Below are 27,864 nucleotides of genomic sequence, written 5' to 3'. Positions count from 1 at the left end.
GCAGCTAGACTGTAATGCCACGCCCCGCACAGCCAGAGTCCTCTGCCCTCCCCCGAAGAGCCACGGTGCTCGGCTTAGGTTTCGTTTTCCCATCGGCGGCTCCAGCCCGACTTTGCAGTGGCTGTGACAAGACGTGTTATGGTCTGCAATAAAAAAAAAACAAAAACATTGGTACAACCAGTGTTCGAACTATGCCGATATTTTCGGGGGGTCCCTTTTTTTCCCTTGGTGTGTGTGTGTGTGTGTGTGTGTGTGCTTGCGCTTGTCTCAGAGCGCGGATCTCCATCGCGCGCTCACTTCGGATATGCAAATGCTTCCCGTTACACACGATTGCTATCATAAATATAATATAATAAAGCTATAATAAACATCATTTTGTCAATATTTTAGAGACCCCCCAACATTTCCCAAATCATGTTTTCAAGGGATCTCATGTCTGTTTCAGGGGATCTCGGATCCCCCGTGTACCCCCGTAGTTCGAACAGTAAGCAAGCCCATTCACTTTTTTATGCTGATAAGAGAATTACAATGGTTTTTCATGTGACAAAAATGTGCGATTAAATTGCGATTAATCGCGAGTTAACTATGACAGTCGCGACATTAATCGTGATTAAATATTTTAATCGCTTGACAGCACTAATATATATATATATAAAATAAATTTACTGATGTGCTCAGTATGGCTCAGTTTGAAGATAGTTTACACCAAAGCACAAATAATTTTTTATATACAAATTTCAGCAAGCCATAACTTGGCCAATATTACATTACATGCCATTTAGCAGACGCTCTTATCCAGAGCGATATACAAGTGCAAAAGTCAGGTACACAAAGTGATGAACTTCTCAACAAGAAAGTTCTTGTGCCAACTGAACAAGTGACAACAATACAGAGTGTAATATTCTGTTGAAATACCAATACTCAAACAGCCAAGGAAACAAACCAACCATATAAAGTACAACTAAATAGAGAACTCAAAACGGCTAACCCTCGGCTAAATCCACGCTATATGTTATCTTTCTAGACCGAAACGCAGTTACACAGTGGGCAGGGAAGAAGGGGAGAGGTACAGCCTGAAGAGGTGAGTTTTCAGTCTGCGCTTGAAGGTGGTCAGAAAGTCGGCAGTTCTGACCTCGATGGGAAGGTCATTCCACCAATGGGGAGCCAGGACAGACAGTAGTCTTGAGCGGGCTGGGCAGGAGCGGAGAAGAGGAGGGGCTAGGGCGTAGGGATCTGGCTGGTGTGTAGGGGCGGATCAGACTCTGGAGGTATGCTGGCCCTAACTCCTTGAGAGTCTGGTAAGCTAACACCAATGTCTTAAATTTGATGCGCGCTGCAATATGTAACTGTCGGCCAAGTATTTAAGTATTGTTAAAAACATTTAACAACCTCTGAAATTTTCAAGCATCTCGCATGAATTGTTTAAAAGTATTGACTTACGGAATTTTGCGATCTTTATTAGCATCGCTCATTTATTAGGGCCATGACCCCCTTTTTAAAGCCTAAATATCTCAGAAACTAAAGAAGACACAACATACTGCATACTAGTTGTTGGGTACAATGCCATTATTTACATAAAGTATGAAGCAAATCCAAGATGGTCAGTCACGATGCCTTTGTTAATGTGATAAGGAATGAACCCGGGGTTAGGTTTAACAGGAATTATCTACAGTAAAGGGTTAGAACTCCTGAACTTTCCACCGACGGAAGACGTCAAGTCCAAGTTGACATTGGACACGCTTATGTCCAATGTAACTGAATTGTCTTGGCCAGCCCTAAGGGTCCCATCTGCATCTCATCATTGCTGAGGAGTGTGCTCCCATCACCCAATCAAGCATCCAGCCAGAACAGGTCATGATACATTTTTTACCATATTAACATGCCATTGTTGTGTGTTATGCCTGATGTAAAGAGACTCGTCTCTGCGAGCCTACCACACAGATTTAATACTTGTCATTTTTAGGGCAGACCTAACAACATGTGTTTTCTTTCTCTCTCTCTCTCTCTCCCCCCCCCAATCTGTCCCTCTGAGTTACATGTTGGTCCTGGGATTGAGATGCTGGCCTCTTCTGCCCCTCGGACCTGCTTGATCCATCCTGGTGCCCTGTGTCTGGTCGGAGTTTTATCGCACCGCTCCTGTGAAGGACGGCCCCATGAGGACAGTTGAGGGTTATACCTGGAGGACGCTCTGGACTCTTACAGTAATGTTTTTATGGCTGAGGACTACAGTTGTCTTGCTAACTTTAGGACTGCAGTTATCATGAACAGTTTTGCACTCAAGTTTCCATCAATGAAGAGTTATAACATCAACGAAACTGACTTCATGTTAAAACTGTTAATATTATAGTCAGGCTGTCTGTTGTTGCCCAGATGAGGATGGGTTCCCTTTTGAGTCTGGTTCCTCTCGAGGTTTCTTCCTCATATCGTCTGAGGGAGTTTTTCCTTGCCACCGTCGCCACAGGCTTGCTCATTGGGGATAGATTAGGGATAAAATTAGCTCATGTTTTAAGTCGTTCAAATTCTGTAAAGCTGCTTTGCGACAATGTTTATTGTTAAAAGCGCTATACAAATAAACTTGACTTGACTTGGCTTATAGGCCAACTTGAGTTAGTGGTGTTTGGATTAAACCCATTCAAGTCAAGTGACTCATAAAATAGGCTAACAACTGTAAGAACTCAATAACAATAATTATTCTATCCATATTCACTGGATATGAGCAATCGTACGCTCTGATTGGCTACTCTACTCCTAGGTTATCAGCTCATATACCGTGAGTAGAGAAAAACAAAATGGCGGGGCGTGTTGCTGAACCGACCGAGGGCGAAATAAAAAAACTACTTGAAAACAAAACCCGAAAAAATACAAAAAAGCAACAAAATGTATTTGGTGGTAAGAATGTTTTTTTTTCTTTCAAGGATTATCATCACCATCACATTTTTCACAAATTGCTCCTGTCATTTCGCCGGTTTGTTTACATTCTAAGCGGAAATTATTTTGTCGGACGTTTTGTATAAAGGTTTTATCTATCGAATTTGCAAAAGATAAAAATAACAAGAGTGCTCTGAGAGCACAATATCCCCCGCTGGCGACTCTGCCATGACTCTGGTAAAATGCGACTGAATAGAACAAAATTGCAATATGCGCATTACCGACATAAAGAATCCTGTCAAGTTTCGTGAAATTCCTCCAAAAATTGTGAGAGGAATTGATTTCAGAAGGTGAGCACCCTTCCCAGGATGGACGGATGGACAGACATCGCCACGGCATAATCCCTTGCTGGCCGAAAGGCCCGAAGGGGGATTATGTCGTGGCGATGTCTGTCCGTCCGTCTATCCATCGCAAGAAGGGTGCTCACCTTCTGAAATCAAATTCGATAAATAAAAATGTTCTGTTTCTCAAAATCCAGTGAATGTGGACAGAATAAAACAGTTACTCCACTCAATCTCGTCGTACATGGCTTATATGTACGACTCGATTTCGTGGAATAACTTAAAGGGGAACAGAGGGCAATATATAGAGTAAATATAACAATAAAACACACATTAACGAACCTTATTCAAGACTTACAAAAGTTTTTTGTTCTAAGGTTGGAAAGTTATAGTGTTTTGAAAGTAGCTCGAGCAAACTATTTCCGCAGTTTGAACAGCCCGCCATGATATTAATTTTATCCAATCAGAATGCACGTTCATTTTCTCTGCGTAACACTCATGACGTATGTATGTGCCCAGTTGTGTTGGCTCATTGAGGTTGGGAATAGCACGTGTGAATCGGAAAGTAGGATGAATTGTAAGTGATCGGCTACACAAACTGGTTCAAACTGGTACCGTTCTAAGCCATAGCCTGCTTGCAGTGTGTCTTGCGGGATCTCTTCGTATGATTCGACAGCGCTGTCGCTTTCACTTGATGCGCCCGACGCCATGATTACATGCTTCTCTCCTAGTGCAGTGGGTAGGGCTGACGTCACGGTCTTTTAAAAATGGCGACTCTTGTGCCGTTTAGCGTACCGACTATTATATTTACAATTACCAAGATATTTTGTTGTTTTCTAGTATATAAATTTGATAGAATACTTAAGAATACGTTACTTTGTCACATCAGCAACTGTATATATTATATTTGGTACCCCTTTAATTATCATAACCTATATTGACTTAACAATTACAATCAGGTCCTCAAAAAGCCAGTAAAATCAACATGCATGCGTGCATTTAGTGTGTTCATCAAGGTTCAGTTCTTATTCCAGCCGACTAGTTTAAAAGCTATTGTCGGATAGCTGCACTTTAGAGATGACCCCAATACAGGAGGACCCCAAAACCAACACACCTCATCATCTGTAGGAATTCAGTCTCGCGTGTTAAATAAGGGGTAACACAAATGAGGCCCTCAGAACTGTGCAGCCCATGAAGTTAAGTATTATTAACTTCATTGATGTTATCGGCATAAGCCTTGCAGGCCAAGTGGAAATAGGCCAAGACTGTTCGTTTAAAGCTAAAGATATCCTGTTGCCATAGTACTGGATAAAAATAAGAGGCTGTGCTAAATAGAGTTCATCAGTGCTGGAATGGACACTATGCCGAGCTGCTGGCTCTGGTGCTGGCCGAGGAAGCCACCTGCCTGGGCATGCGGTCTCTAAAACTCTCTGCCAACGCCGGCCGTTAAGACAACACAGATACGTGTTCCCACTGCATGCTCAGTTCATTAACCTACATGAAAGTTCATATGTGGGTTTCCAAAAATGTGCTGAATAATTTGGAAGTACAAAAAAGGATCGGATTTTTTCAGATACAGATGTGTGCGTCTCTGTGCTCACTTGTTTTTCCACACGTGGTGTCATAAACAGCATTTTGTTGACTGGATGAGCCATTTCTGGATGGAGCCTCATGCGTTGCTCGTCTGTTAACAGAGAAAGAAAAATAATATGAATTTCAGATTCATAATATGACACACTTGTCACTTAATCGTAACAGATTTGAGCAATTCCAGCGTTATGGACGTGTCACTTGAACTCAAAATGGCAACAAATGACCCAGTGCATGTTTTATTGTCTCCCAGTATTTAAACAGGTGTTGCATATTTTAAAGCTGTACCATACTGGAGAAGTGATAGAACAAGAACAATTCCCATAGTACATCTAGGGCATGCCAGAAAATGCCAATAAAAGATGCGTTATGGATGTGACAGAAAAAGTATCACTTTTCTTGGGTGACTGTACATTTTTATCAAACTCTGTGAAATTGTAAACCTAATGTCGAAATGGAGATATCCATTTGATAGAGGGGTCCAAGGTGAATATTAAAAAATCTTTGTTTAAAATATTTTGTATTTCATGCAGAGTTTCGGAAGGAAAAGTCAGCGTTATGGATGTGACGAAATTCCGTTATGGATGTGACGCGTCTGAAATAGACATGGCATATGTTTAGAAAATCAGCAATTTAACCACCATAACCCTTTGAAAAACTCTCTAAATATCAGCTAAAACTATCAAAGTTCTTAAATAATATTTAGGATGGCTATTGTTTTGCTGTTTTGTGGATTTTAGCATACATTTCTGTGGCTTGTGGAAATAATATAGAATTGTACATGATCAAAGTTGATTTTAGCTTGGGTTTTACATTATAAGAAAGAAAGACTGACATATTAAGGCGAAGGGAACAATTCTTGTGACAAATTGGTTCAACTTATTCACATCTGTAAAATACAGGCCTAGGCGATATCTCCCGGAGTGGTTTTGATGTATTACATGTTGCTTTATTTTTGCATGGTGAGGTTGACATTTACATGGAATTGCCCATTTATGACTCATAAATAAACAACCCAGTGAGCAAAGAGATCGTTCAGAGACGCACGAGACACGAATAGCGTGTAGTGAACAGTGATGGAAAAAATACCTAACCTTTGTAAAAGGTGGCTATGCCCTTTGAATGGCAATACAGCCTTGTTTCTTCAGGCATGTGAAGCTGCCTGTGTGAGGTGGACTAAAATGTCAAAGGGGCTCAATATGCACATTTGCCATAGAACAGTGTGGACTCACTGCGACGTGTTTACCAAGTGAGTTTCGGGCAGCCAGGCATTCCTGGACCCGAGTTCCCATGCCTTGGTCAAATCTTTTTTGTGGTTTATGTCATCCTGAAATATAATAGCTTTACTGTGGACATGTATTTAACTTCAGTCAAGCCACTTTTTTTTTTATATATATATATATAAAATGCATTAGGAGTTTAAAATGAAAAGGTCAGCTTTCCTCACTGACAAAAAAAAATCAACAAAATAGCTTCAGCTTGTTTATCTGGAAACAATTTGAAATGTCACATTTTCAAAAGTGGAAGGGTGTGTTTACTGGAATGTCAATATCAAAGTATTTTTTGTGCTCTTATTTGATGTTGACTAATTACATGCTCCTAATGGCAGACATCATGGAACCTGTGAGAAATGTTCCCCTTTGGCTGTGAATGGCTCGAATAATTATACCTCTCTGGAAGAACATCTGGCTCGGAAGAGCATGTTAAATCATCAGTTCTGTCCAGGAGGGGAGAAAAACAGGGGCCGACATGCCTGTAACTCTATACATTAAATCCGCTAAGCATTTTTTGGGAGAACAATAAATAAAGCTTAGTTGGTATTAACCTCCAGGAGCACAACAGTGGCTTGCCAGAGGAGTATTAGTCCTGTAATGAGGGTGCACAGTGCTGCGTTGTATGGTCCACACAGTTGGCCTTTCATATGGCTACACAACCCCGGGGCACCACAGCAGATAGAAACGCTCCAATTAAAAATCCAACCTGACCAAGCAGGAAGCAACACTTTAGAACTTTATTGGCAATTTGAGTTCAAGGATCTTTGCACCAGTTAGTGAGCATTTAGCATGCTGGGCAGAGTGTTTCAACAAACCACTTGTTGCCCAATTTATACGCCTCAATGCATGAGATAAACCCATTCATAATCTAAACCACAGCTTCATTTTTATTACAGGTAATCCGAGCAGGCATCACGGGTAATAAGAATAAATAAATGAAATAATAATAGCATTATTATTATGGTAAGTGAGCACATTTTTAATGTGTTACTTTTTCTGTGCACATTTTACCTCTTAATTTGCAAACTACAGGGTTCCAAGCTCACATAAATTATGGTTAAAATAGTTCAGATACAGCAAGCAGCCCATATTAATCTCAGACATGAGATTATAAGGATGCCATGGCCTAACGGTGATGATACACGGGGCAACTTTTTGGGCAATGTTGCCGAGCAATGTTGCTGGGCAATTGCGTTTTGACTCTTTTCTATTGAGATTGGGCAACATTGCTTCTTTCTGAATGGTTTTGATAATCTCTGGCAACTTTTTGAGATAAGCCAATCAGAACGCGAGTATCGAGCCATGTGACCTCCGGTGAGGTTCGGATCAGAAATTTCAAACAAATATGGCGGCCGCTCAGTGTCAGTGGAGTGAAGAGATGGAGAGACTCCTCATCTGTTTTTACGCCGGTAAGTTGTTATTTTAATATTCTATATGGAGGAATTTACCTCACCAAAGCTCTAAAAAACAACAGACAGCTTGATTAAATGGTCACAGCAAAAATTAAGACATCGATTTTTTTTTAGCTAACTGTAAACTGCCGTTGCTAACTGTTGTTGCCCATTGTTAGTTGCCCTGAAAAGTTGCCCTGTGTCTCACCTAGTTGCCCGTTGCCAGCAACATTGCTCGGCAACATTGCCCAAAAAGTTGCCCCGTGTATCATCACCATAACGGTTAGAGAAGCAGCTTTGGGACCAAAAGGTCACTGGATCAATTCCCTGGACCAGTAGGAATGGCTGAAGTGCTCTTGAGCAAGGCACCTTAAAGGACATGGGACATGAAACATAAATGCACGCTATATCAGTTTCTTTCCATTAAAAATATGAAATAATTGCATCAACAAATACAAAATGATCTATTAAATTCAGCAAAATCGTTATATTCGTGATGATTATATGGCATTTCTGCTCGAGCTCCAATATGCATATTTTACAACTGGAAGAGCCGCTGTCACGTGATCATACGTCACAAAAACTTTCGGGTACAGCACAAGCGGGTAGATGAATATGGAGAAGTGTGAATCGTGATGATGACGAATGCGACAAAATAGTTTTTGTGTCTTGGATGACAAGAAAATTGTTTCGTTTTTAGAGTGTTTAACGTACACTGAACATCATGGTGTATTGCGACCTCCCAGTCAGTCAGACGCGCTGTTACTCCTGTTAGCAATGTAGCTAGGCTCAGCATGGCCAATGGTATTTTTTGGGGCTGTAGTTAGATGCGACCAAACTCTTCCACGTTTTTCCTGTTTACACAGGTTTATATGACCAGTGACATGAAACAAAGTTCAGTTACACAAATATATATGACGACACTATAATGACAGGCGTACTAACACCTTCTGCGCGCTTCGACAGCGCAATGATACCTTCACTAATTATTTTTTAGACAGGGCGGACGGACCAGGGCATTCGCCCGCCTGGCCGTGCCCGACGAGGAGCGCTCTCGGCCGGCTTGGGAGGCAGACGGCAGCCCCTCCTGGAAGTGTGGTTTTACCATGGGCCTCATGCGGAAAAATGCCGAGGTGCATTCGCTAAGCGACTGAAAGCCGAGGTAAGGATTAGTATTATAATTTTGGGTGTATCAATTATTATCATAATTCTGACTCGTTTCGCCATTTTGAATGTTTTCATCTCGGACTCTGGAAGCATTGTATCTCAATCAATCTCGAAAAATATCAGCAAAAAAAAACTAGCTGGCAACGGACTTTAGCTAGATCTATGATGAACTTTCAACGTATGATACAAAAATAATACTTCTTTCAACAGATCATTAGCCTTTGAGCAGAATTGTTTTTAACTTACCAGGAAGTGTTATCCAGCCGACCGCTTTCAGTTTCATGGGGATTGAATGAACTCTCACTCTCAGAATCATCTGACCCGTCAGAGTAAGGACAAGATCTATGTTCATGTGAATTTCCAGCTATCGGTTCGAATTGATAGGGTCTAACTTCACATCTCTGTGAAACATCGGGAATGTCACTGTCGATGGTGTCCATTTCGGTAACCTGTTTACATTAGATATCCAAGCGCTGGCTCCTTGGAAAGTTTTTGTGATGTCACGGGTCACGTGACCACTTAGCTAATTAACGAATCATTGTTTTACGCTGATGTATAAAAAAGTTGAATAACGTGATGATTTTCACATTTTTGACGCCCTGCAGTGATTTAGATGGCATTTCTTATGTCCTTTATACATAATTATACCCAGAAAAAAAATCCATGTCCCATGTCCTTTAACCCCCAACTGCTCCCCAAGCTGTACTAGGTATGTTGGACGTCGCTCTGGATAACAGCGTCTGCTAAATGCCATTAATGTAATGTAAATGTCAAACAGAGCTCAATCCTGTTCAATCATGACCTGCTCAACTTAGCATACTTTCTCATCCCTCCATTATCTTTATACATCAAACAAATATACTGCTAATGTTTTAACCAAAGATATGAAATCTCATGACGATATTTTGCATTATTTTTTTCAGCCAACATCGCTTTCACTCTTCCATAAACTTGTTTTCAACCTTGACTCTTGAGGTCATAGTTAAATTTGGGTCATAAAAATTTGCTGGCTCGGGGTTTGTTTTTTGTTTTTTTCTCCACTGAGGTGGATTCAAACCATGCAGTAATAGTGCTGGTGTAATTGTCACCCTATTAGTTATGCACTCTCTGTCCCCGTTTCCCTGGCTACAGCTCCAAAACTCAACACGCTTTGCAAACAGAACACGCACACATTCATATAACTTATTCTACGAATGACTCCTTTCAGTCCCTTTCGGCTTAAGGACAGCAAAAACTCCAACCAGCACCTATAACAAGATCGACTGTGAGCTGCTGCTCACTTACGTATCCCCCCCGCTCTCACTTGTATCAGAATGCAAGCGATCGAAGGAACAGGACACTTATTATGAATGTTGACTCAACAAATAATTAACCCTGAAACAAGTAAGTAAAGAGCAGTGTCTCTCCCCCCAGGGGTTTCAAATAGTATCCTGGTAAACTGTCATTTTGAAATAGCGTCAAAATCCACCCTATATGTTTTGTAAGTACATTCAGTCGGTAAACAGGAAGTCGATGTGCGACAGACCTGAAAACGGTACACACGGTATAGAACCTCAAGCTGAAGCTCAATACCAAATATCAAGCAGATGTGATTTATAGTTGCTGAGAAAAGTGTTATGAAAATTTTGTACAGTAAATCCATTCTATATGTTTCGTAAATACACTACCGTTCAAAAGTTTGGGGTCACCCAGACAATTTTGTGTTTTCCATGAAAAGTCACACTTTTATTTACCACCATAAGTTGTAAAATGAATAGAAAATATAGTCAAGACATATTTCTGGCCATTTTGAGCATTTAATCGACCCCACAAATGTGATGCTCCAGAAACTCAATCTGCTCAAAGGAAGGTCAGTTTTATAGCTTCTCTAAAGAGCTCAACTGTTTTCAGCTGTGCTAACATGATTGTACAAGGGTTTTCTAATCATCCATTAGCCTTCTGAGGCCCTGTCCACACGGCAACGGATTCAGGTGAATCCGATAACATTTTTTATCGTTTCGGCCTGGCGTCCACACGGCACTGGCGTTTTGGGTGCCCCAAAACGATATTTTTTGAGAACGGTTTCCAGAGTGGAAAAATCTGGCAACGGCGCTGTTGCGAAGTCGTCTGGATGAGTAGAACGGATTTGTTTACGATGACGTCACAACCACATGACTAGAACAAGCAGCACTCACTCATTCACGCCGGGTAGAAGAAGGGGTTTATGCGCATGCGTCCTACTTCTTCTATTGTTCTGGTGTCTCCGATGGGACCGTCTTACAGCGCACGTAGAGGTGTGGCATGTGTATTGCATCGTTTTCAGCAAGCGTTGCGTTGCCATATGTACCTGATATTTTACTGATCCGTCGCCCATGTGGACGCGATATTTCTTTTACCCGCTAAAAAAAAAAATCTCGTTGCCGTTGTCGTGTGGATGTAGCCTGAGGCAATGAGCAAACACATTGTACCATTAGAACACTGGAGTGAGAGTTGCTGGAAATGGGCCTCTATACACCTATGGAGATACTGCACCAAAAACCAGACATTTGCAGCTAGAATAGTCATTTACCACATTAGCAATGTATAGAGTGGATTTCTGATTAGTTTAAAGTGATCTTCATTGAAAAGAACAGTGCTTTTCTTTCAAAAATAAGGACATTTCAAAGTGACCCCAAACTTTTGAACGGTAGTGTACATTCAGTCGGTAAACAGGAAGTCGATGTGTGACAGACCTGAAAACAGTATACACGGTATAGAACCTCAAGCTGAAGTTTGGTACCAAGTGGCTATGATTTATGGTCGCTGAGAAAAAGGGCGTTTTGGACTGACGGAAATACGGAGATATGGATGGATGGACGGACGGACAGAGGTCCTTCGGAGCAGGGGGTATAAAAAAAAAAAATATATATATATATATATATATATATATATATATATATATATATATATATATTAGTGCTGTCAAAAATGTCGCGTTATTAACGCGTTAACTTGACTCAATTTTAACGGCGATAATTTTTTTATCGCGAGATTAACGCTCTGTGACATGATGTAGGTTTTTCATAAGCTTTTGAAACTGCTAGGAACTTGGAACAGAGACTTTGCTTAGAAAAACGATAGCAGCTAGCCACGCCCCGCACAGCCAGAGTCCTCTGCTCTCCTCCCTCAAAGAACCAGCGCGGGCAGGGCGCGCTAGTAGAGATGGGATTTATGGCTCTTTGATGGGATCCGCATCTTTGTGATCCGTTCTTTGAAAAGAGCCGTTCAAAAGACTGGCTCATTTGGCTCTTTTTAAATATTTACTCAGTTTTAAGAAGACAGCGTCTAAAGAAGCCAGATCCCTCTGAACTGTAAACTCAATGCTATCCCAGAAATCCTTCCTGTAATATGCAAATTTGGCCGCCTCTGATTGGACAGCGCGACGCATCAACAGGCAGAAAGTGTAAAAGTACAAAATGTGTTAAGTGAGCTGAAACAGTAAAGATCAGATTCAATGCAATATTTATCAACGAACAACTTAAACTTAATATAATAGTGTACTTTATATTATAATCAAGCATGTCAAGCCTACTGTCACTGTGTAACCTGTCTCTCTGATAGACTAACTCAAGCAGTAGATTACTTCACTCATGGTTCTCTTGTTAGTCTCGGGACGAAGAGCCACGGTGCTCGGCTTAGGTTTCAGTTTGCAGTGGCTGTGTCAAGACGTGTTATGCTTTGCAATAAGAAAAACATGGGTACAAAACAAGCCCATTCACTTTTTTTATGCTGGTAAGAGAATTACAATGGTTTTTCGTGTGACAAAAATGTGCGATTAAATTGCGATTAATTGCAAGTTAACTATGACAGTCGCGACATTAATCGCGATTAAATATTTTAATTGCTTGACAGCACTAATATACATATATATATATATATATATATATATATATATATATATATATACACACACACACACACATACAGGGTGTCTCAAAAAAAAAAATGTACTCACACTTTAACTGTCCCTAACATGCTGCCTTTTTTGTGTTGCAGGTGTAATTAATCACAGCATGGCAGGAAATTATCGCACCAAACCAAGAACAATTGATGCATTGAAATTGGAAATTGAAAGACAATGTCGCGATATTCCTAATGACCTGTTTCGTGACGTTTGCGAATCCCTTGGTGCGCGTTATCAGTGTTGTCTGGACAATAATGGCCATCAATTTGATGCGAACATGATTCTTCAATTACATTTGTCTTCTGTATTCGAAGCAATTCCATTTCACTCTATGTTCATAAATAAAGGTTTTCTCGTCATTCAAAGTGTGAGTACATTTTTTTGAGACACCCTGTATATATGAGATAGGATTCAAAACTACGGCATTCTGTGCTAATAGCAGGTACGGTATCTCAAAGCATCTGTGTATATACAGTATGCAGGCAGGACATAATGGTGATAATTAGTGTACATTTTATACTGCACTGCACACTTTAATTCCTCTAAATGCTGCCCAAGACATTTTGATTGATGTGCTAGGGACAATGTATGGCTCAGTGAATGGTCTAATTGGCAGGAAGCCTGGTAATTCTCTAAAGAGCACATGACTCAGCTCCTATATAGTTAACTCGGACAGTTTAATCCATTAGAAATGAAATTGCGCTTCCATTATGGAACAGAAAGACAAAAAGCTTGGCAAGATTTGTTGTCTCAGGATAAATCAAAAGAAACAATTTTTTTTTCATTCCAATCTGCTACCTTATCCTGCGCAGTTTGTTCTTTAGCTTCGATCAACTTTGCTCTATCTTTTCTAATATTTCACTCCACCCTTCTTTCCCCATTCCAAACAGCTCTCTCCCTTCACCTGTCTCTCTCTCTCTCTTTCGTTTGCCTCTTTCATTTTCTTTTCATTGGTTCGGTGTTTCCATTTGAGCATTTTTGGTGTTCAGGCTTCCGTTTTTCCCACACTCTCTCATGTCACACAGACCGACCACAAAAATGCAGGACTGTGGAGAGTGTGAGGGGCTCTGGAATTCCGCATGCCGAGGGTAAACACTGCACTGGCCAGGAAGGCACACAGAGGAGCAAACAGTGCACCTACCCTCCCCAGCACTATCGGAGCCCTCTCTCAACCATCATCTCTCTCCATAACTCTCCCAATCCTAGGACCCTCTACAACTCCACGATATTTCACTGCTCTTATTCACCCATCTTTCCTAACTACAGGTACTGTCAGCAGAACACAAGATAATCTTTATTTACCCAAACAAAAGCCACATACCACACACACACCACTTAATACCAGCTGTCTTTAATAGCCTGATCCCACGTCATTCCCATATGAATCCCAAAGTAACCCAAATTTCATACACATTTTATCCTGGTTACAGTATGCCAGCCACATATAAATGCGCTACTGTTAAGTTCAAGGCTAATACTGAAGTTAACAAAGACAAAACGTGTACCGTGTAATGCAACACTTTAAAAATCTTCCGATATTCAATTCTTTGAGAAGGTATTAGTCAAGTCAAGTTTATTTGTATAGCGCTTTTGGCAATAGACATTGTCGCAAAGCAGCTTTACAGAATTTTAATGACTTTAAACATGAGCTAATTTTATCCCTAATCTATCCCCAATGAGCACGCCTGTGGCGACGGTGGCGAGGAAAAACTCCCTCAGACGACATGAGGAAGAAACCTCAAGAGGACCCAGACTCAAAAGGGAACCCATCCTCATCTGGGTAATAACAGACAACGGATATTATAACAGTTTTAACATGAAGTCTGTTTCGTTGATGTTATAACTCTTCATTGATGGAAACTTCAGTGCAAACAGTTGCAGTCCTAAAGTTAACAGAAGAACAACTTTATTCATCACATGCTTGTGAAATTCCTCTCTGCAGCAGTGACCACACATGCATACACACGTGAGCAATGAGCACATACACAAACCCAGAGCAGTGAGCAGCCATGCTAACAGCGCCCGGGGAGCAGTTGGGAGTTAGGGCACCTCAGCCCAAGGCCGTCCCTTATTAACCTAAAGCCTAGGTCACAACCGGACGTACGATTTTTTGGCTGTGCGATTTTTGGCGTTTCCCAAATCGCTGCAGGGTTTTTTTGTATGTGGAGAAAGACGCACGTTGGCCGTAAGTTTGTCTTGCAACCTGAAAGAAACGTAAGCGCCCGTAGAGTTTGTTTGACATGACAAAGAACCTCTGCGGCCAGTCTACGGCTCGAAAATCAGCATGTCACACGCGCGCCCTCCGTGCGTTTCACGTGCGTTTCTTGCGTTTTTTGCACGTAGACCGGCCGTAGGAGCACGTACGGCCGGTTGTGACCGAGGCTTAACCGTATGTCTTTGGACTGTGGGGGAAACCGGAGCACCCGGAGGAAACACGGTGCAAACTCCACACAGAAAGGCCCCCGCCGGCCGCTGGGCTCGAACCCAGAACCTTCTTGCTGTGAGGCGACCGTGCTAACACCACCGTGCCGCCCCACGGTAGCAAGTCAACTGTAGTCCTCAGCCATAAAAGCATTACTGTACGTGTCCAGAGCATCTTCCAAGTGTGACTTTCAACTGTCAATATTATACATTGTGTGTGTTGCAAAAAATAAAGAGCATGTGGTCATTTGATTTTCGATATGTAGCCTATTAGCTCTTAGCTACGTTTACTCATAATCTTACTCTAAATGCTTTGCAGATGCTTATCTAAATCACATACAAAACCATGATTAAGTGTTTCAAATGTAAAACAATCAACATCCTTGAAGCACATAAATCTAAAATACACAAATGACCTCTAATTCCGTGTGTGTGTGCGCAAGTGAGAGCGAGAGAGACTGAGTCAAGGGACTCACGAGCCACCGAGGGAGTGTGCTGTCTGACTGCCAGTAGCCCACCATGGAAGTTCATGGACGTCCAACAAACAGGCCTGCTACCACAAAGGTTTACCATTGTTGTGTAGTTTGGCCAGATGTGCAGTAAAGTCATGCTGCAGCGTGGGAAACGGATTTCAGTTTCGGCTTTCTCCGACCCTCATTTCTAACCCTCACTTGCCACAAAAAGCACTCGTAAACATGTTCAGATGGTTGAATTACACTGAACTAAAAAGGTTTATTGTTTGTCAATCTTTGCACTGAACAAGAATCACAACTGATCCTGGCTTTCTTTATATACACTATATTCCTTTTACAACCCCGATTCCAAAAAAGTTGGGACAAAGTACAAATTGTAAATAAAAACGGAATGCAATAATTTACAAATCTCAAAAACTGATATTGTATTCACAATAGAACATAGACAACATATCAAATGTCGAAAGTGAGACATTTTGAAATTTCATGCCAAATATTGGCTCATTTGAAATTTCATGACAGCAACACATCTCAAAAAAGTTGGGACGGGGGCAATAAGAGGCTGGAAAAGTTAAAGGTACAAAAAAGGAACAGCTGGAGGACCAAATTGCAACTCATTAGGTCAATTGGCAATAGGTCATTAACATGACTGGGTATAAAAAGAGCATCTTGGAGTGGCAGCAGATCTCAGAAGTAAAGATGGGAAGAGGATCACCAATCCCCCTAATTCTGCACCGACAAATAGTGGAGCAATATCAGAAAGGAGTTCGACAGTGTAAAATTGCAAAGAGTTTGAACATATCATCATCTACAGTGCATAATATCATCAAAAGATTCAGAGAATCTGAAAGAATCTCTGTGCGTAAGGGTCAAGACCGGAAAACCATACTGAGTGCCCGTGATCTTCGGGCCCTTAGACGGCACTGCATCACATACAGGCATGCTTCTGTATTGGAAATCACAAAATGGGCTCAGGAACATTTCCAGAGAACATTATCTGTGAACACAATTCACCGTGCCATCCGCCATTGCCAGCTAAAACTCTATAGTTCAAAGAAGAAGCCGTATCTAAACATGATCCAGAAGCGCAGACGTCTTCTCTGGGCCAAGGCTCATTTAAAATGGACTGTGGCAAAGTGGAAAACTGTTCTGTGGTCAGACGAATCAAAATTTGAAGTTCTTTATGGAAATCAGGGACGCCGTGTCATTCGGACTAAAGAGGAGAAGGACGACCCAAGTTGTTATCAGCGCTCAGTTCAGAAGCCTGCATCTCTGATGGTATGGGGTTGCATTAGTGTGTGTGGCATGGCCAGCTTACACATCTGGAAAGACACCATCAATGCTGAAAGGTATATCCAGGTTCTAGAGCAACATATGCTCCCATCCAGACGACGTTTCTTTCAGGGAAGACCTTGCATTTTCCAACATGACAATGCCAAACCACATACTGCATCAATTACAGCATCATGGCTGCGTAGAAGAAGGGTCCGGGTACTGAACTGGCCAGCCTGCAGTCCAGATCTTTCACCCATAGAAAACATTTGGCGCATCATAAAACGGAAGATACGACAAAAAAGACCTAAGACAGTTGAGCAACTAGAATCCTACATTAGACAAGAATGGGTTAACATTCCTATCCCTAAACTTGAGCAACTTGTCTCCTCAGTCCCCAGACGTTTACAGACTGTTGTAAAGAGAAAAGGGGATGTCTCACAGTGGTAAACATGGCCTTGTCCCAACTTTTTTGAGATGTGGTGTTGTCATGAAATTTAAAATCACCTAATTTTTCTCTTTAAATGATACATTTTCTCAGTTTAAACATTTGATATGTCATCTATGTTCTATTCTGAATAAAATATGGAATTTTGAAACTTCCACATCATTGCATTCCGTTTTTATTTACAATTTGTACTTTGTCCCAACTTTTTTGGAATCGGGGTTGTATATCACTGATATTTACAGCATAATTACTAATATTTAAAAACCCTGAGTAGAAATAGGAATAGCATGCAATCACAAATGATAAAGTTAGTGGTTCGGTTACTGCCGGGTCAGAAATGAAAAATCATATCCGAAATACAAGCCATTAACAGCTATACAAAATGCACAAACAAGAACAAAACAACTATCCGAGTTACAAATGGTGCTCAGTCTAGCTTTTTATACCCAAAGTTTCCAAGCAGCTTCCATGAACAAGATGTTTACACTGAATTAGAAGAGCATGACTAAACACCCGGCTCTAAGGTGTGTCCAAAAAAACGCCTCCCCAGCCTCTGCTTGGCCTTCTTCAGGCTGAAAGATCAATATTAAAAGGATTATGGATTTAAAAACAATGTTAACATGGAGGGGGAAAAAAGAGGAAAGAACACTATTAATACTTTGTGTAAATAAAGTGATGTCTCGGTCATTTCTGGAGTATTACGCAAGTTAAACACAAAAAGATGAAAATAACATTTCCCAGATAGTAGCGTGCCTGGCATTTCAGGCAGCAGTTAGCACTAATGACTAAACTAACATTTGTAAATTCGAAAAATTTCTCCACATCACATGGACAACAAAGAAGGACTGGTTCTTTTTGAAACGAACAGTGTTAAGTTTACATAATTCCTGTATTATCTCTTGTCCAAAGCTATAAAGCATACAACCTTTTGCATGTAGTAGGAAAAAAAAAATGACTTCCTAAAAACAAAGTACCATACTACGGAAGCCGCGAGAGGCCCTTCATATAATCCTTTTTTTTTTAATTCACCTTGTTATCCCGAGATAACGACATAATTAATTCAGGATCTCGAGAAAACAACACAACTAATTCGAGATCTTGAGAAAACAAAACCGTTATTCCGAGATAACGAGATAATTAATTCAGGATCTCGAGAAAACAACACAACTAATTCGAGATCTTGAGAAAACAAAACTGTTATTCCGAGATAACGACATAATTAATTCAGGATCTCGAGAAAACAAAACTGTTATTCCGAGATAACGACATAATTAATTCAGGATCTCAAGAAAACAACACAACTAATTTGAGATCTCAAGAAAACAAAACCGTTATTCCGAGATAACGACATAATTAATTCAGGATCTCAAGAAAACAACACAACTAATTCGAGATCTCGAGAAAACAAAACTGTTATTCCGAGATAACGACATAATTAATTCAGGATCTCGAGAAAACAAAACTGTTATTCCGAGATAACGACATAATTAATTCAGGATCTCGAGAAAACAACACAACTAATTCGAGATCTCAAGAAAACAAAACTGTTATTCCGAGATAACGACAATTAATTCAGGATCTCGAGAAAACAACACAACTAATTCCAGATCTCGAGAAAACAAAACAATTATTCCGTGATCTCGAGAAAACAAAACAATTATTTCATGATCTTGAGTAAACAGCTGAGAAATGGTTCATTCAGGTGCGCCAAGAGACTTGTGATATGCTGACTTTGGGGCTATTTCTCATTCTGTATAGACGCAACTTTGGTCATTAGAATGTCTGGAATAATCGATCACCTAATAAGGCAATATTTTGATCAGGGGTTGACACAGGGAGAGATTGCATTAAGCCTTTTAATAAGGGATAATTTCAAAATTAGTCCGCGGCACCTCCGCAGAAGACTGGCCCGGCTTCGTCTCTACCGACGGAGATACAGGGATCCAGCTGAGATCATGAAATTATTGTTTTGTTTTCTCGAGATCATGGAATAATTGTTTTGTTTTCTCGAGATCTCGAAATAACGGTTTTGTTTTCTCGAGATCTCGGGATAACAAGGTGAATAAAAAAAAAGATTATATGAAGGGCCTCTCGCGGCTTCCGTACCATACTGTCTGGACTGTAAGCATGTTTTCCTTCCATGTTATAGATTCTGATTGAGTAACATTTGCTTCCCTCCACATAATTACTATTAAGACGAATCAGTACATTAAGTGAAATCAAAGGCATAACAACAGGGCAGGTAACCGGTTTAGAGGAAAGCACCATCTACCCTCTTCCACATACACGAGCTCCCCGATAACCACGATTGCATAGTGTTGCTGTGGTTTACAGAGGAGATAGTACGCTATAACATCCGCCCAGACAGCAAGGCCAGCTTTGCTCCCAAGGATTGATGGCTGCGGCATCAATGGGATTCAAACTTGCAATCCAGGGCTTTGAACCGGTTCAAGGAACGAAAACGAAAACCGGGAACTTTTTCTATTTCACATGGAACAGAAACGAAACCAGAAACTTTATTATTTTTTATGTTCCGGAACAGAAACGCTTATTAAAAATAATGGTAACCGGTTAATACCGGTTTTTATTTCGTTCCTCAAAGTTTCTGTAGCCTACAAATAAAAAAGTCATTCTTCTCCTGCGCAAGTTTCTATGACCCGCTGGGGTTCACTTCCTGTGTGACGTTCGCTGATTGAATGGAGAGAGCGGGAAGGTGGACTGCCATCACGTCTCCATTACTGAGTGTCTGAGCAAAGAAGAGCCTGAACGATGCAACCTCCCGATTGGCTGTTTGTAAAAATGTATCAGTTGTTGCCCTTCCCACGGGAATCATCGCGCGCTCGAGAGACGAGACCTGACGAGTTAGTTCGTTGGTAGCAGAACAAAATGTCTGGACACAAATCGGGTTTTCAGAAAAGGAAAGAAAATAAACGGAGGGTCGAAAATACAAAACGAGTTTTAAAGTAGGACAAATGGTTAGTTTTCTGAGGCAGCCCGCCGTGGCTGCAGGCTTTCAGTTGCGTCATTGAATGGTTACTTTTCTGAGGCAGCCCGCCGTGGCTGCCTGCAGGCTTATTTATTATAGCCCATTTAGTTAAAATAGTTGATATAAAATGTTTATAGTTATAGTTATGTGATGGTTGTCCTGATTTAGACTGGTTTTTTTTTTTGGGGGGGGGTTGCGCGATGTTGCACCCGGTTCCAGATTAGGGCAGAACCGGCCCTGGCTACATTTCAGCTGTAGTTTATGAATGTATGTACTTGCATAGATGTGTACTTCCAATATGGCGCCTAACAAAATCTCGCGGCGCGGTGACGTCATGCGGTAGCCCTCTATAGGGCCTGACTAGCCTTTGGTAACACACTAAACGAATTCTCTTTCATTTTTGGCACTTTTTCTGTTTGTGTAGATGGGAAGACATACTGAGAATCCAAATCGCCAACATTTGAAATAATAATTGTTTTGAATTATTTCTTGTCTTATTTAATGAAGGTTGTAATAGAATTAGCCTACATTTGGCTTAAGCTGGATGAGACAGAGACATAATTTTATAGCCATTTGTTAAACAGCTGACAGGGAACGTAATTAACCGTTCCGGGAACGAAATTTTTTTGTTCTAACCGGTTCGGGAACGTCTATTTAATGGTGGAACCCAAAACCAGAAACGTTAAAATTCCGTTTCTGTTCGGAACGAACCAATAGGAAAAAAATTCCGGTTCAAAGCCCTGTTGCAATCTCCCGCCAATAGTGCAAACTTTTCTGTTGGGTCATTTGGAAGTCTGACCGCAAGGCTTTTGTGAGAGTTGAGGGAAACGGTAGGATTTTAATCTTTATCAAGTGAAGCGCGCGGCCTAAGCATGCTAGCATATATAGGAGAAAAAAAAATAGAAAAACAAGATAGCATTAAACTAGCATGCTACTATCAAGGAAAATTAAAGGAACTGAACATAAATCCGTGACTGTTTTTAAGTTAACACACTTATGCATACAAACTCCTGACATTTTGTTCAATCCTTAAAAGAGCAAGAAAAATGCATATAGCTCATAAACTATTCTTAAACACAGATATCTTGCATGTAACGTTTTAACAGCATAGTACACTGAATATTGAAATAAAAACATACTGATGTCTAGACAACACTATGATTTAACCCTTAAACAGAAATGTTATACTGCGTCGCCCTTATTTTAGGAATATCAGACGCTCGCTGGCCGTGCTGTGAAAACTGTGCATGCAGACGCTCATCTAAGTTTCCAAATCTGTCATTGCTTAACTCTTGAATATTTTCTATCGTGAATACTATCTTTAAAAAGCTTATAATCTCTGCGTTCCAAAGAAATTTATCTTGTGAAGCTCTGTTCAGTACTTTGGGAGTAACGGCAGGTTGAAATTGCTACAACAGAGTACACACTCTGCTCGCGGGACATCAGGAAACTGCCAGTGCTTTTTGAGTCACAGAAAAGCGGTCAGGCTCTCTCTCTCTCTCTCTCTCTCCTGATTGGTTTCCGTCTGGATTACTCGTGAATATCAATCAGAGAACTTTTAGAGGGATGTTCTCTCGCTCTCAGTTTCTGATTAATTATTCAGCAAAATTTTCCGTCTGCTAGTTTTGATGTTATGATTCACGGGAGAGTTTGAAGTGAGTTTTCATAGCTTTACCTACTTATTTTTTTTTTCAAATCAAACTGACTCATGTAAATAAACAAGATCAACTGTGAGCTACTGCTCACTTACGTATGCCCCCCGCTCTCGTTTGTATCAGAATGCAAGCAATCGAAGGAATAGGACACTTATTATGAATGCTGACTTCAACAAATACCGGTAATTAACCCTGAAACAAGTAAGTAAAGAGCAGTGTCTCTCCCCAGAGGTTTCAAATAGCATCCTGGTAAACTGTCATTTTGAAATAGCATTTTGCTTCTTGAAATAGTGTCAAAATCCACCCTGTATGTTTTGTAAATACATTCAGTCGGTAAACAGGAAGTCGATGTACGACAGACCTGAAAACTGTATACACGGTATAGAACCCCAAGCTGAACTTTGGTACCAAGTGGCTATGATTTGTGGTCACTGAGAAAAAGGGTGTTTCGGATGGATGGAAATATGGAGATACGGACGGATAGACAGAGGTAAACCAGTATACCCCCCTCCAAAGTAGTAATAATAATAACAACTATTTTAGAATATAACTGGAGTTGTTTTGATGAAAAATATTGAGATCTTAATAGTCGGAATGATATTTAACCTCCTAGGGCTTAGCGGTCACATGCGTGGACAGCACTTTATGGAAATTCGGAACAAGAATCCACATATGTGGACATACTTTTTCTCTAAAAGTACATCTTATCAAAAGATGCTGCTTAGTTTTTATTCTAATCAGGTTCTAATAAGCCCAAATAGCAAAGAGAAATAAAAAAAATGCATGTAAAAAAAAACAGCTTGGGCCTTAGGAGGTTAAAAAAAAAAAAAACAGAAGTCAGAAACCTGAATGTCAATTTCAATTTGATTAATGTGAATTGTTTATTGGATGTGGCTCTCACAGTTTTTTCGAGGTTTGCCTTGAAAGCTGTGAATATTATAATTTATATTATTTAATATAAACACTAGTAGGTCCTACCTTTTGAGAAACACAAAGGCCTACAGAGCACAAAGAGGGGATTAGAAATCATCTTTTATTACTTTTTATTGAGTGTACCAATTTTGACCTAATTAGCAAAATAAATAATAATTAAATACTAATTTGCATAATTTCTTTTGACTAATTTTTCACACTTTTGTATTTGGTATACAACCAGCGATGTGCCTGCCAATTTCCATGTAAATAGCTTGAAAAATAAAAAAGTTATTAAGAAAAAACATTTGATCTCATTGGTTAATGAGGCCCATTTTGGACCATGTGATCCGAATACAGAACATTACGGCAGTTTTCTAAAGATTAAGCTGTTTTTCAATCTTTGATTTGTAATATCTCAAGAACGGATAAACATATTTTAATTCTGTAAAAAGTATGTTGTTCTGCATCCAGTTCTGAATTCAATGAGAGCCGGTTCAAGCAATTTGGATTGTATTTTCACCTGATATGCCTACTTATATTCCAGATAATATAGCACTGTTATAAATGTTCCATGCTTAAACTGAAAGACTTACTTAGTGGCAGTCTTGTGCGAGAGTGTATCCTTGGGTGTGCTGCTAGGGGGTTTGGGAATCAGAGTGGTGGCACCCCGGGTAGGGACCAGGTGTTCAGGATGGCATGAATCTCTCTGACTCGCTGTCTGCTTCATGCTGGTCTGGGACTGTGAGTTAACCTGAATGCTACAGCTGGCAGGAACAGGGTTTTGGGGGACAGCACCAGGTATAAGCGTGTGTCCATCCAGCATGGCCTGGAGACAAAAGATACATACGGTATACAACTGGAAGCAAAATCAACTGAAGGACCAAAACAAAAAAAAAAACACGCACAAAAAAAAGGAGGAAACTAATAAAAGCTATTCATTCCAAACATCTAAACACCTAAAACTGCTACAGGCTAAGCTTTAGTTCTGGTACATCGGCACAATCCTTTCAAGATAGAACATTTGGTAATGTTTCAGTGCGTTTTCTGAACCTCGACAGTAAAATGGCCATATTTTTATACTTTTATTAGAAGCAGCATTTTCCTCCAAGTCATTCGAGGTCAAATACAAACAGATTCCAAGAATCAGTTCATTCATTCACACAGAAGAAAGAAATGTAGCGGCTTATCATAACAGGCCTTAAATACTTTATAATCGGACATATCAAAACGCAGAAATTCTTCACATTTTATGCTTGTTTAGAAATGATTTCTTTGAATGGGTCGTTGAACTTGGCATACACGCTGTATCCCGAAAAAGGCTACTGTTCGTCGATTTAAATCGGGAATGCTATAAATTCCTGCCATCGAGTAATATTTTATAACTGATATGTAAGGATAGCGTGAGAATGCTGTAAGCGTCTTCAACAAAGTTACTGTATGCCTCTGTGACAGTTTATTTTGTGTCTGTGTGGACTCTGAGATTCTACAAGAAGACACATACATAGGTTTATGCATGGTGTGAGTGTGTGTCTTCATCCTCAAAGCATCCAGCAGTGTGACAGTAAGTTGCTGCTGGGGTTTGATGAATGAGTGGGCTGAGCTTAGAGGATGGAGGGTCTCGGTATATGCTTCTGTTGAAAAAGGCCAGGAAAGGGCACCTTTCTAATGTTGCCAGGTGGCTGCTGGCCAAGCCATCCCAGGAGCCATGCAGTCTGCACCCAGTGACTGGAACATGGAGCACAGCAACCCAATAACACACTTCAGTCCACAATGAAACGTGTTTAAATTGTAGATAATCAGAGAACCATTCAAGGCCCTTTAACAACTGCTTTCAACAGCAAAGAAGTAAAATTAAATGAGCAGAGAAAGGAATAGCAAATAAAAAAACATTATTTTTCCAAGCACACTATTGAACATGGCGCAGTTCCTTGAACAAATACTGTATGTGGTCCCAGACAAAGAAATTAACATAACACAAAAAACATGCCATTTCCCCAGAGTTGGGATTCAAATAAAAGTCTTGGGTACACGAAAACTGACTCACGACTCGACTATAACTCACCTGACTCGTAAATGAACTCACAATATGATTCCTGAAATATGTACCTGGACAAAAACATGTTAAAAGCTAATAAATCAGGACTACTAATCTTAAAGCACTAAATCAATAACTCTTAAAGGAGAACTGAAGGCAGATTTTTTTTAATCATCAAAATTCTCTCTCGTTTTATTAAATATCGGAATGCATTTTTGATCGCTATTTTGTCGCTGCTATAGCAAGTTATGAGTGTTTGAAATATGCTCTGTAATATATCAGTCCATATGTCAGGGCGATGGCCGTAAACAAGATTCGCTGAGACCTGTGCGAGACATCGTAGGACGGAAGTAAAACGTACAGCGGAAATCAAAGTGACCGACATCTGCCAACGCTGTCGAAAGACGCACGCGCCCTCTTTCGAACGCTGATGTAATCAAGCCGGAAGTTTGTTTTGTTTTGATAGCAATCAAATTCAAAATGAGCATATATTTTTCAAAATAAATAAATAAATAAATAAATATTTCTCGGTTTCAACATTTGATATGTTGTCTTGTACTATTTTTAATGAAATAGAGGGTTTCTATGATTTGTAAATCTTCATATTCTGTTTTTATTTACAGTTTACACAGCATCCCAACTTTTTTGGAACTGACGTTGTATTTAAAGGGCTGATGACACAAACATGACTCTATGCAATTTCTTAAATAAACTATACAACATGGCAAACATGTTAGATTTCTGTTATAATTACGTGAAAAGAAGCTGTTGTTACGCGAATATCCAACTTTTAATTGCACAGCGCAAGAAAACTGGGTCCGTGGCTCGCGGCCATGTTGTGACGTCAGCGGAAGAACACGCTGCGGTTCACTGGCTGTTCTACTCTGGTTCTACTCAATGGAAATGGCGCATGAAAACGCCGGTGAACTCTCTAGTGCTAGCTCTTCCTCTTCTGGGAGTCTAGAATTGTGTTGATCTCTTCCGAATAGAATCTATGATAGTCTACCCTCTTTACCCTTTGCCTCTCGTTGCTAGGCGGCAGTTACATGAAAGCCGCAAGCTTTCACAAGCAAATACATGACTGATATCACGCCGACTTTATGATTACATTTATGATTATCATGTAGAATCTATAGCTCTACGTACCTTTATCTTATGTCATTTCACAACACATGTTCTGACAGGAGGACTGTCTTTGGATCCGGCATAGCTACTAGTAGACCTCCTCCGGAATACTGGCAGTGTTGCCAGATTGGGAGGAATCCCGCCCAGTTGGGCGGTTTCAAGTGCATTTTGGTGGGTTTTGAACATATTTTGGGCTGGAAAACTTCAGCAGTATCTGGCAACAGATACTGCTGACGTTTTCCAGCCCAAAATATGTTCAAAACCCACCAAAATGCACTTGTAACCGCTCAACTGGGCGGGATTCCTCCCAATCTGGCAACACTGTGTAGGCACTGCTGATGGTAGTAACACACGTTTGTGCTGAACTGAACACCCAAGAGATTCTTTTAAGCTGGGAAGGGTGTCAAAACAATCCAAATCGAAGTGTTCAGAGCACAGGACGGATGTTGGTGAGGGCTCCCACTTGTCACGAGTGCGCCTGACTTGCTTCACCCACTTCGCATGCAGCTCGGGATCTCTGGGAAACTTGAATAAACTTACCCCATCCTTGTAGGTTTTGGAGCAAAAGCCAGCAACACAACGCGAAGGCATAATAACTAATATATATATATATATATAAATAATGTATAATAATAATACTAATAATGACAAACTGAACACCTGTCGCATCAACAACAAACTGGTAAGTTAGGAGGAAGGTTCTTTCGCTGACGTCATATAGCTCCTCCTCCTCTTTCGTCTCCTGGGTGCTGCAGCCCCGTCAAATTTGCCCAAATAGCCGCGTTTTTTATCATAACTTGTAAAATGGGCGCCTTCATGAATTAATATATGGATCATCGGGAATTACTTTTTATGTTATAAAACATCGCCAAAGATGTCAAAAACGTGTCATCAGCACTTTAAGATAAGAAGATAAGAAGACCTTTATTATCCCACAATGGGGAAATTTCCTGTTTGCAGCAGCACAGTGGATAGCAGCAGAAGAGGACATATCAAGCCACACAAGTAAAAAAAATAAAATAAAAAATTTAAATGATATATAAATAAATAAATACATTTGTTAATAAATGTAACTGATTAAAAAAGTTGAAAGTAGTGATGAGACAGATAACAGTCTTTGCCACAAAATAAAAACCTGTAATTCATATGTCTGCTTCTGCAACTTTACAGAATTAGACCGTGAACAGCAGCACCGAAATGAAACTAGTGGGAGTGTCAGGAAGTTATGCAACAAAACCCCTGGCTTTGGCTTTATAAATGTATTATTATGAAGCGAACATTAACATGTGGATAGTCCTGTTTATTTATTTATTTAAAAAAAAAACAGCTGAATAAAAACAGCTTTTTGTCTCATGCGAATTGGTAAATAAAGATGATACAGTCCGGGTTCATTTACGTTCTTAATGGTGGTTGTAAAAACGTTTAAACGCTCAGGATGTTTTATGTAAACGTGCTGCTTCAAATAATGACCCTTTAATATGTACATCATAATACAGAATCATCATTGACGAAAGTAGTCAATGATTTGATGCTTATTTTTCTGTTTTGGTAATGTTGGACATGTGTGCTGTATTTGACGCAATTAACTATGTGGAATGGAAAGACTTGAAAATACAGTTTAGTTATACAGACAAGTTCGTGCCTGGTTTAGATTTGAGATGTGTGCCGGATTGTGTTCCCCAACGGAATTTTGACCAATCCCGCCCATTCCTGCACTTATTTTGTTTGTACCTGCTTGCAATACTTTCTAATGCACCTAGTTGGTTCTATTTCCGAGAACATTAACAAACAGTGATTCATCCACAACAACCATGACCAGAATAAAACATTTACTGAAGATGATGTGAAGAACAAACTTCGTACACTCCTGCGTTGATCAGTGTAGCCTTTGTTTGTCCTGCGAGCTTGACATATGACCACTTGCACATCACATTATTATTATTACTGCTACATTTTTCACATTGACCACATTCAGACACAG

The 27,864-nt window shown here is 40.2% G+C and overlaps 1 protein-coding gene across 7 annotated transcripts in view; it reads right to left on the bottom strand.

The window, feature by feature from the left end:
• ttll5 (tubulin tyrosine ligase-like family, member 5) overlaps positions 1–27,864 on the bottom strand; it is a 231,636-nt gene that overhangs the window by 8,382 nt on the left and 195,390 nt on the right. For all 7 annotated transcript variants that reach the window (XM_060934635.1, XM_060934633.1, XM_060934636.1 and 4 more), the window contains 2 exons: positions 23,317–23,549; positions 4,811–4,893 (listed from right to left, as the gene is read on the bottom strand). In XM_060934635.1, coding sequence (XP_060790618.1) covers positions 4,811–4,893; positions 23,317–23,549 — 316 coding nt within the window. The remainder of the gene's footprint in view (positions 1–4,810; positions 4,894–23,316; positions 23,550–27,864) is intronic.

This window comes from Neoarius graeffei, chromosome 11 (genome assembly GCF_027579695.1).
Source record: "Neoarius graeffei isolate fNeoGra1 chromosome 11, fNeoGra1.pri, whole genome shotgun sequence".
NCBI lineage: Eukaryota > Metazoa > Chordata > Actinopteri > Siluriformes > Ariidae > Neoarius > Neoarius graeffei.
This window is presented reverse-complemented; position numbering and strand designations above follow the sequence as displayed.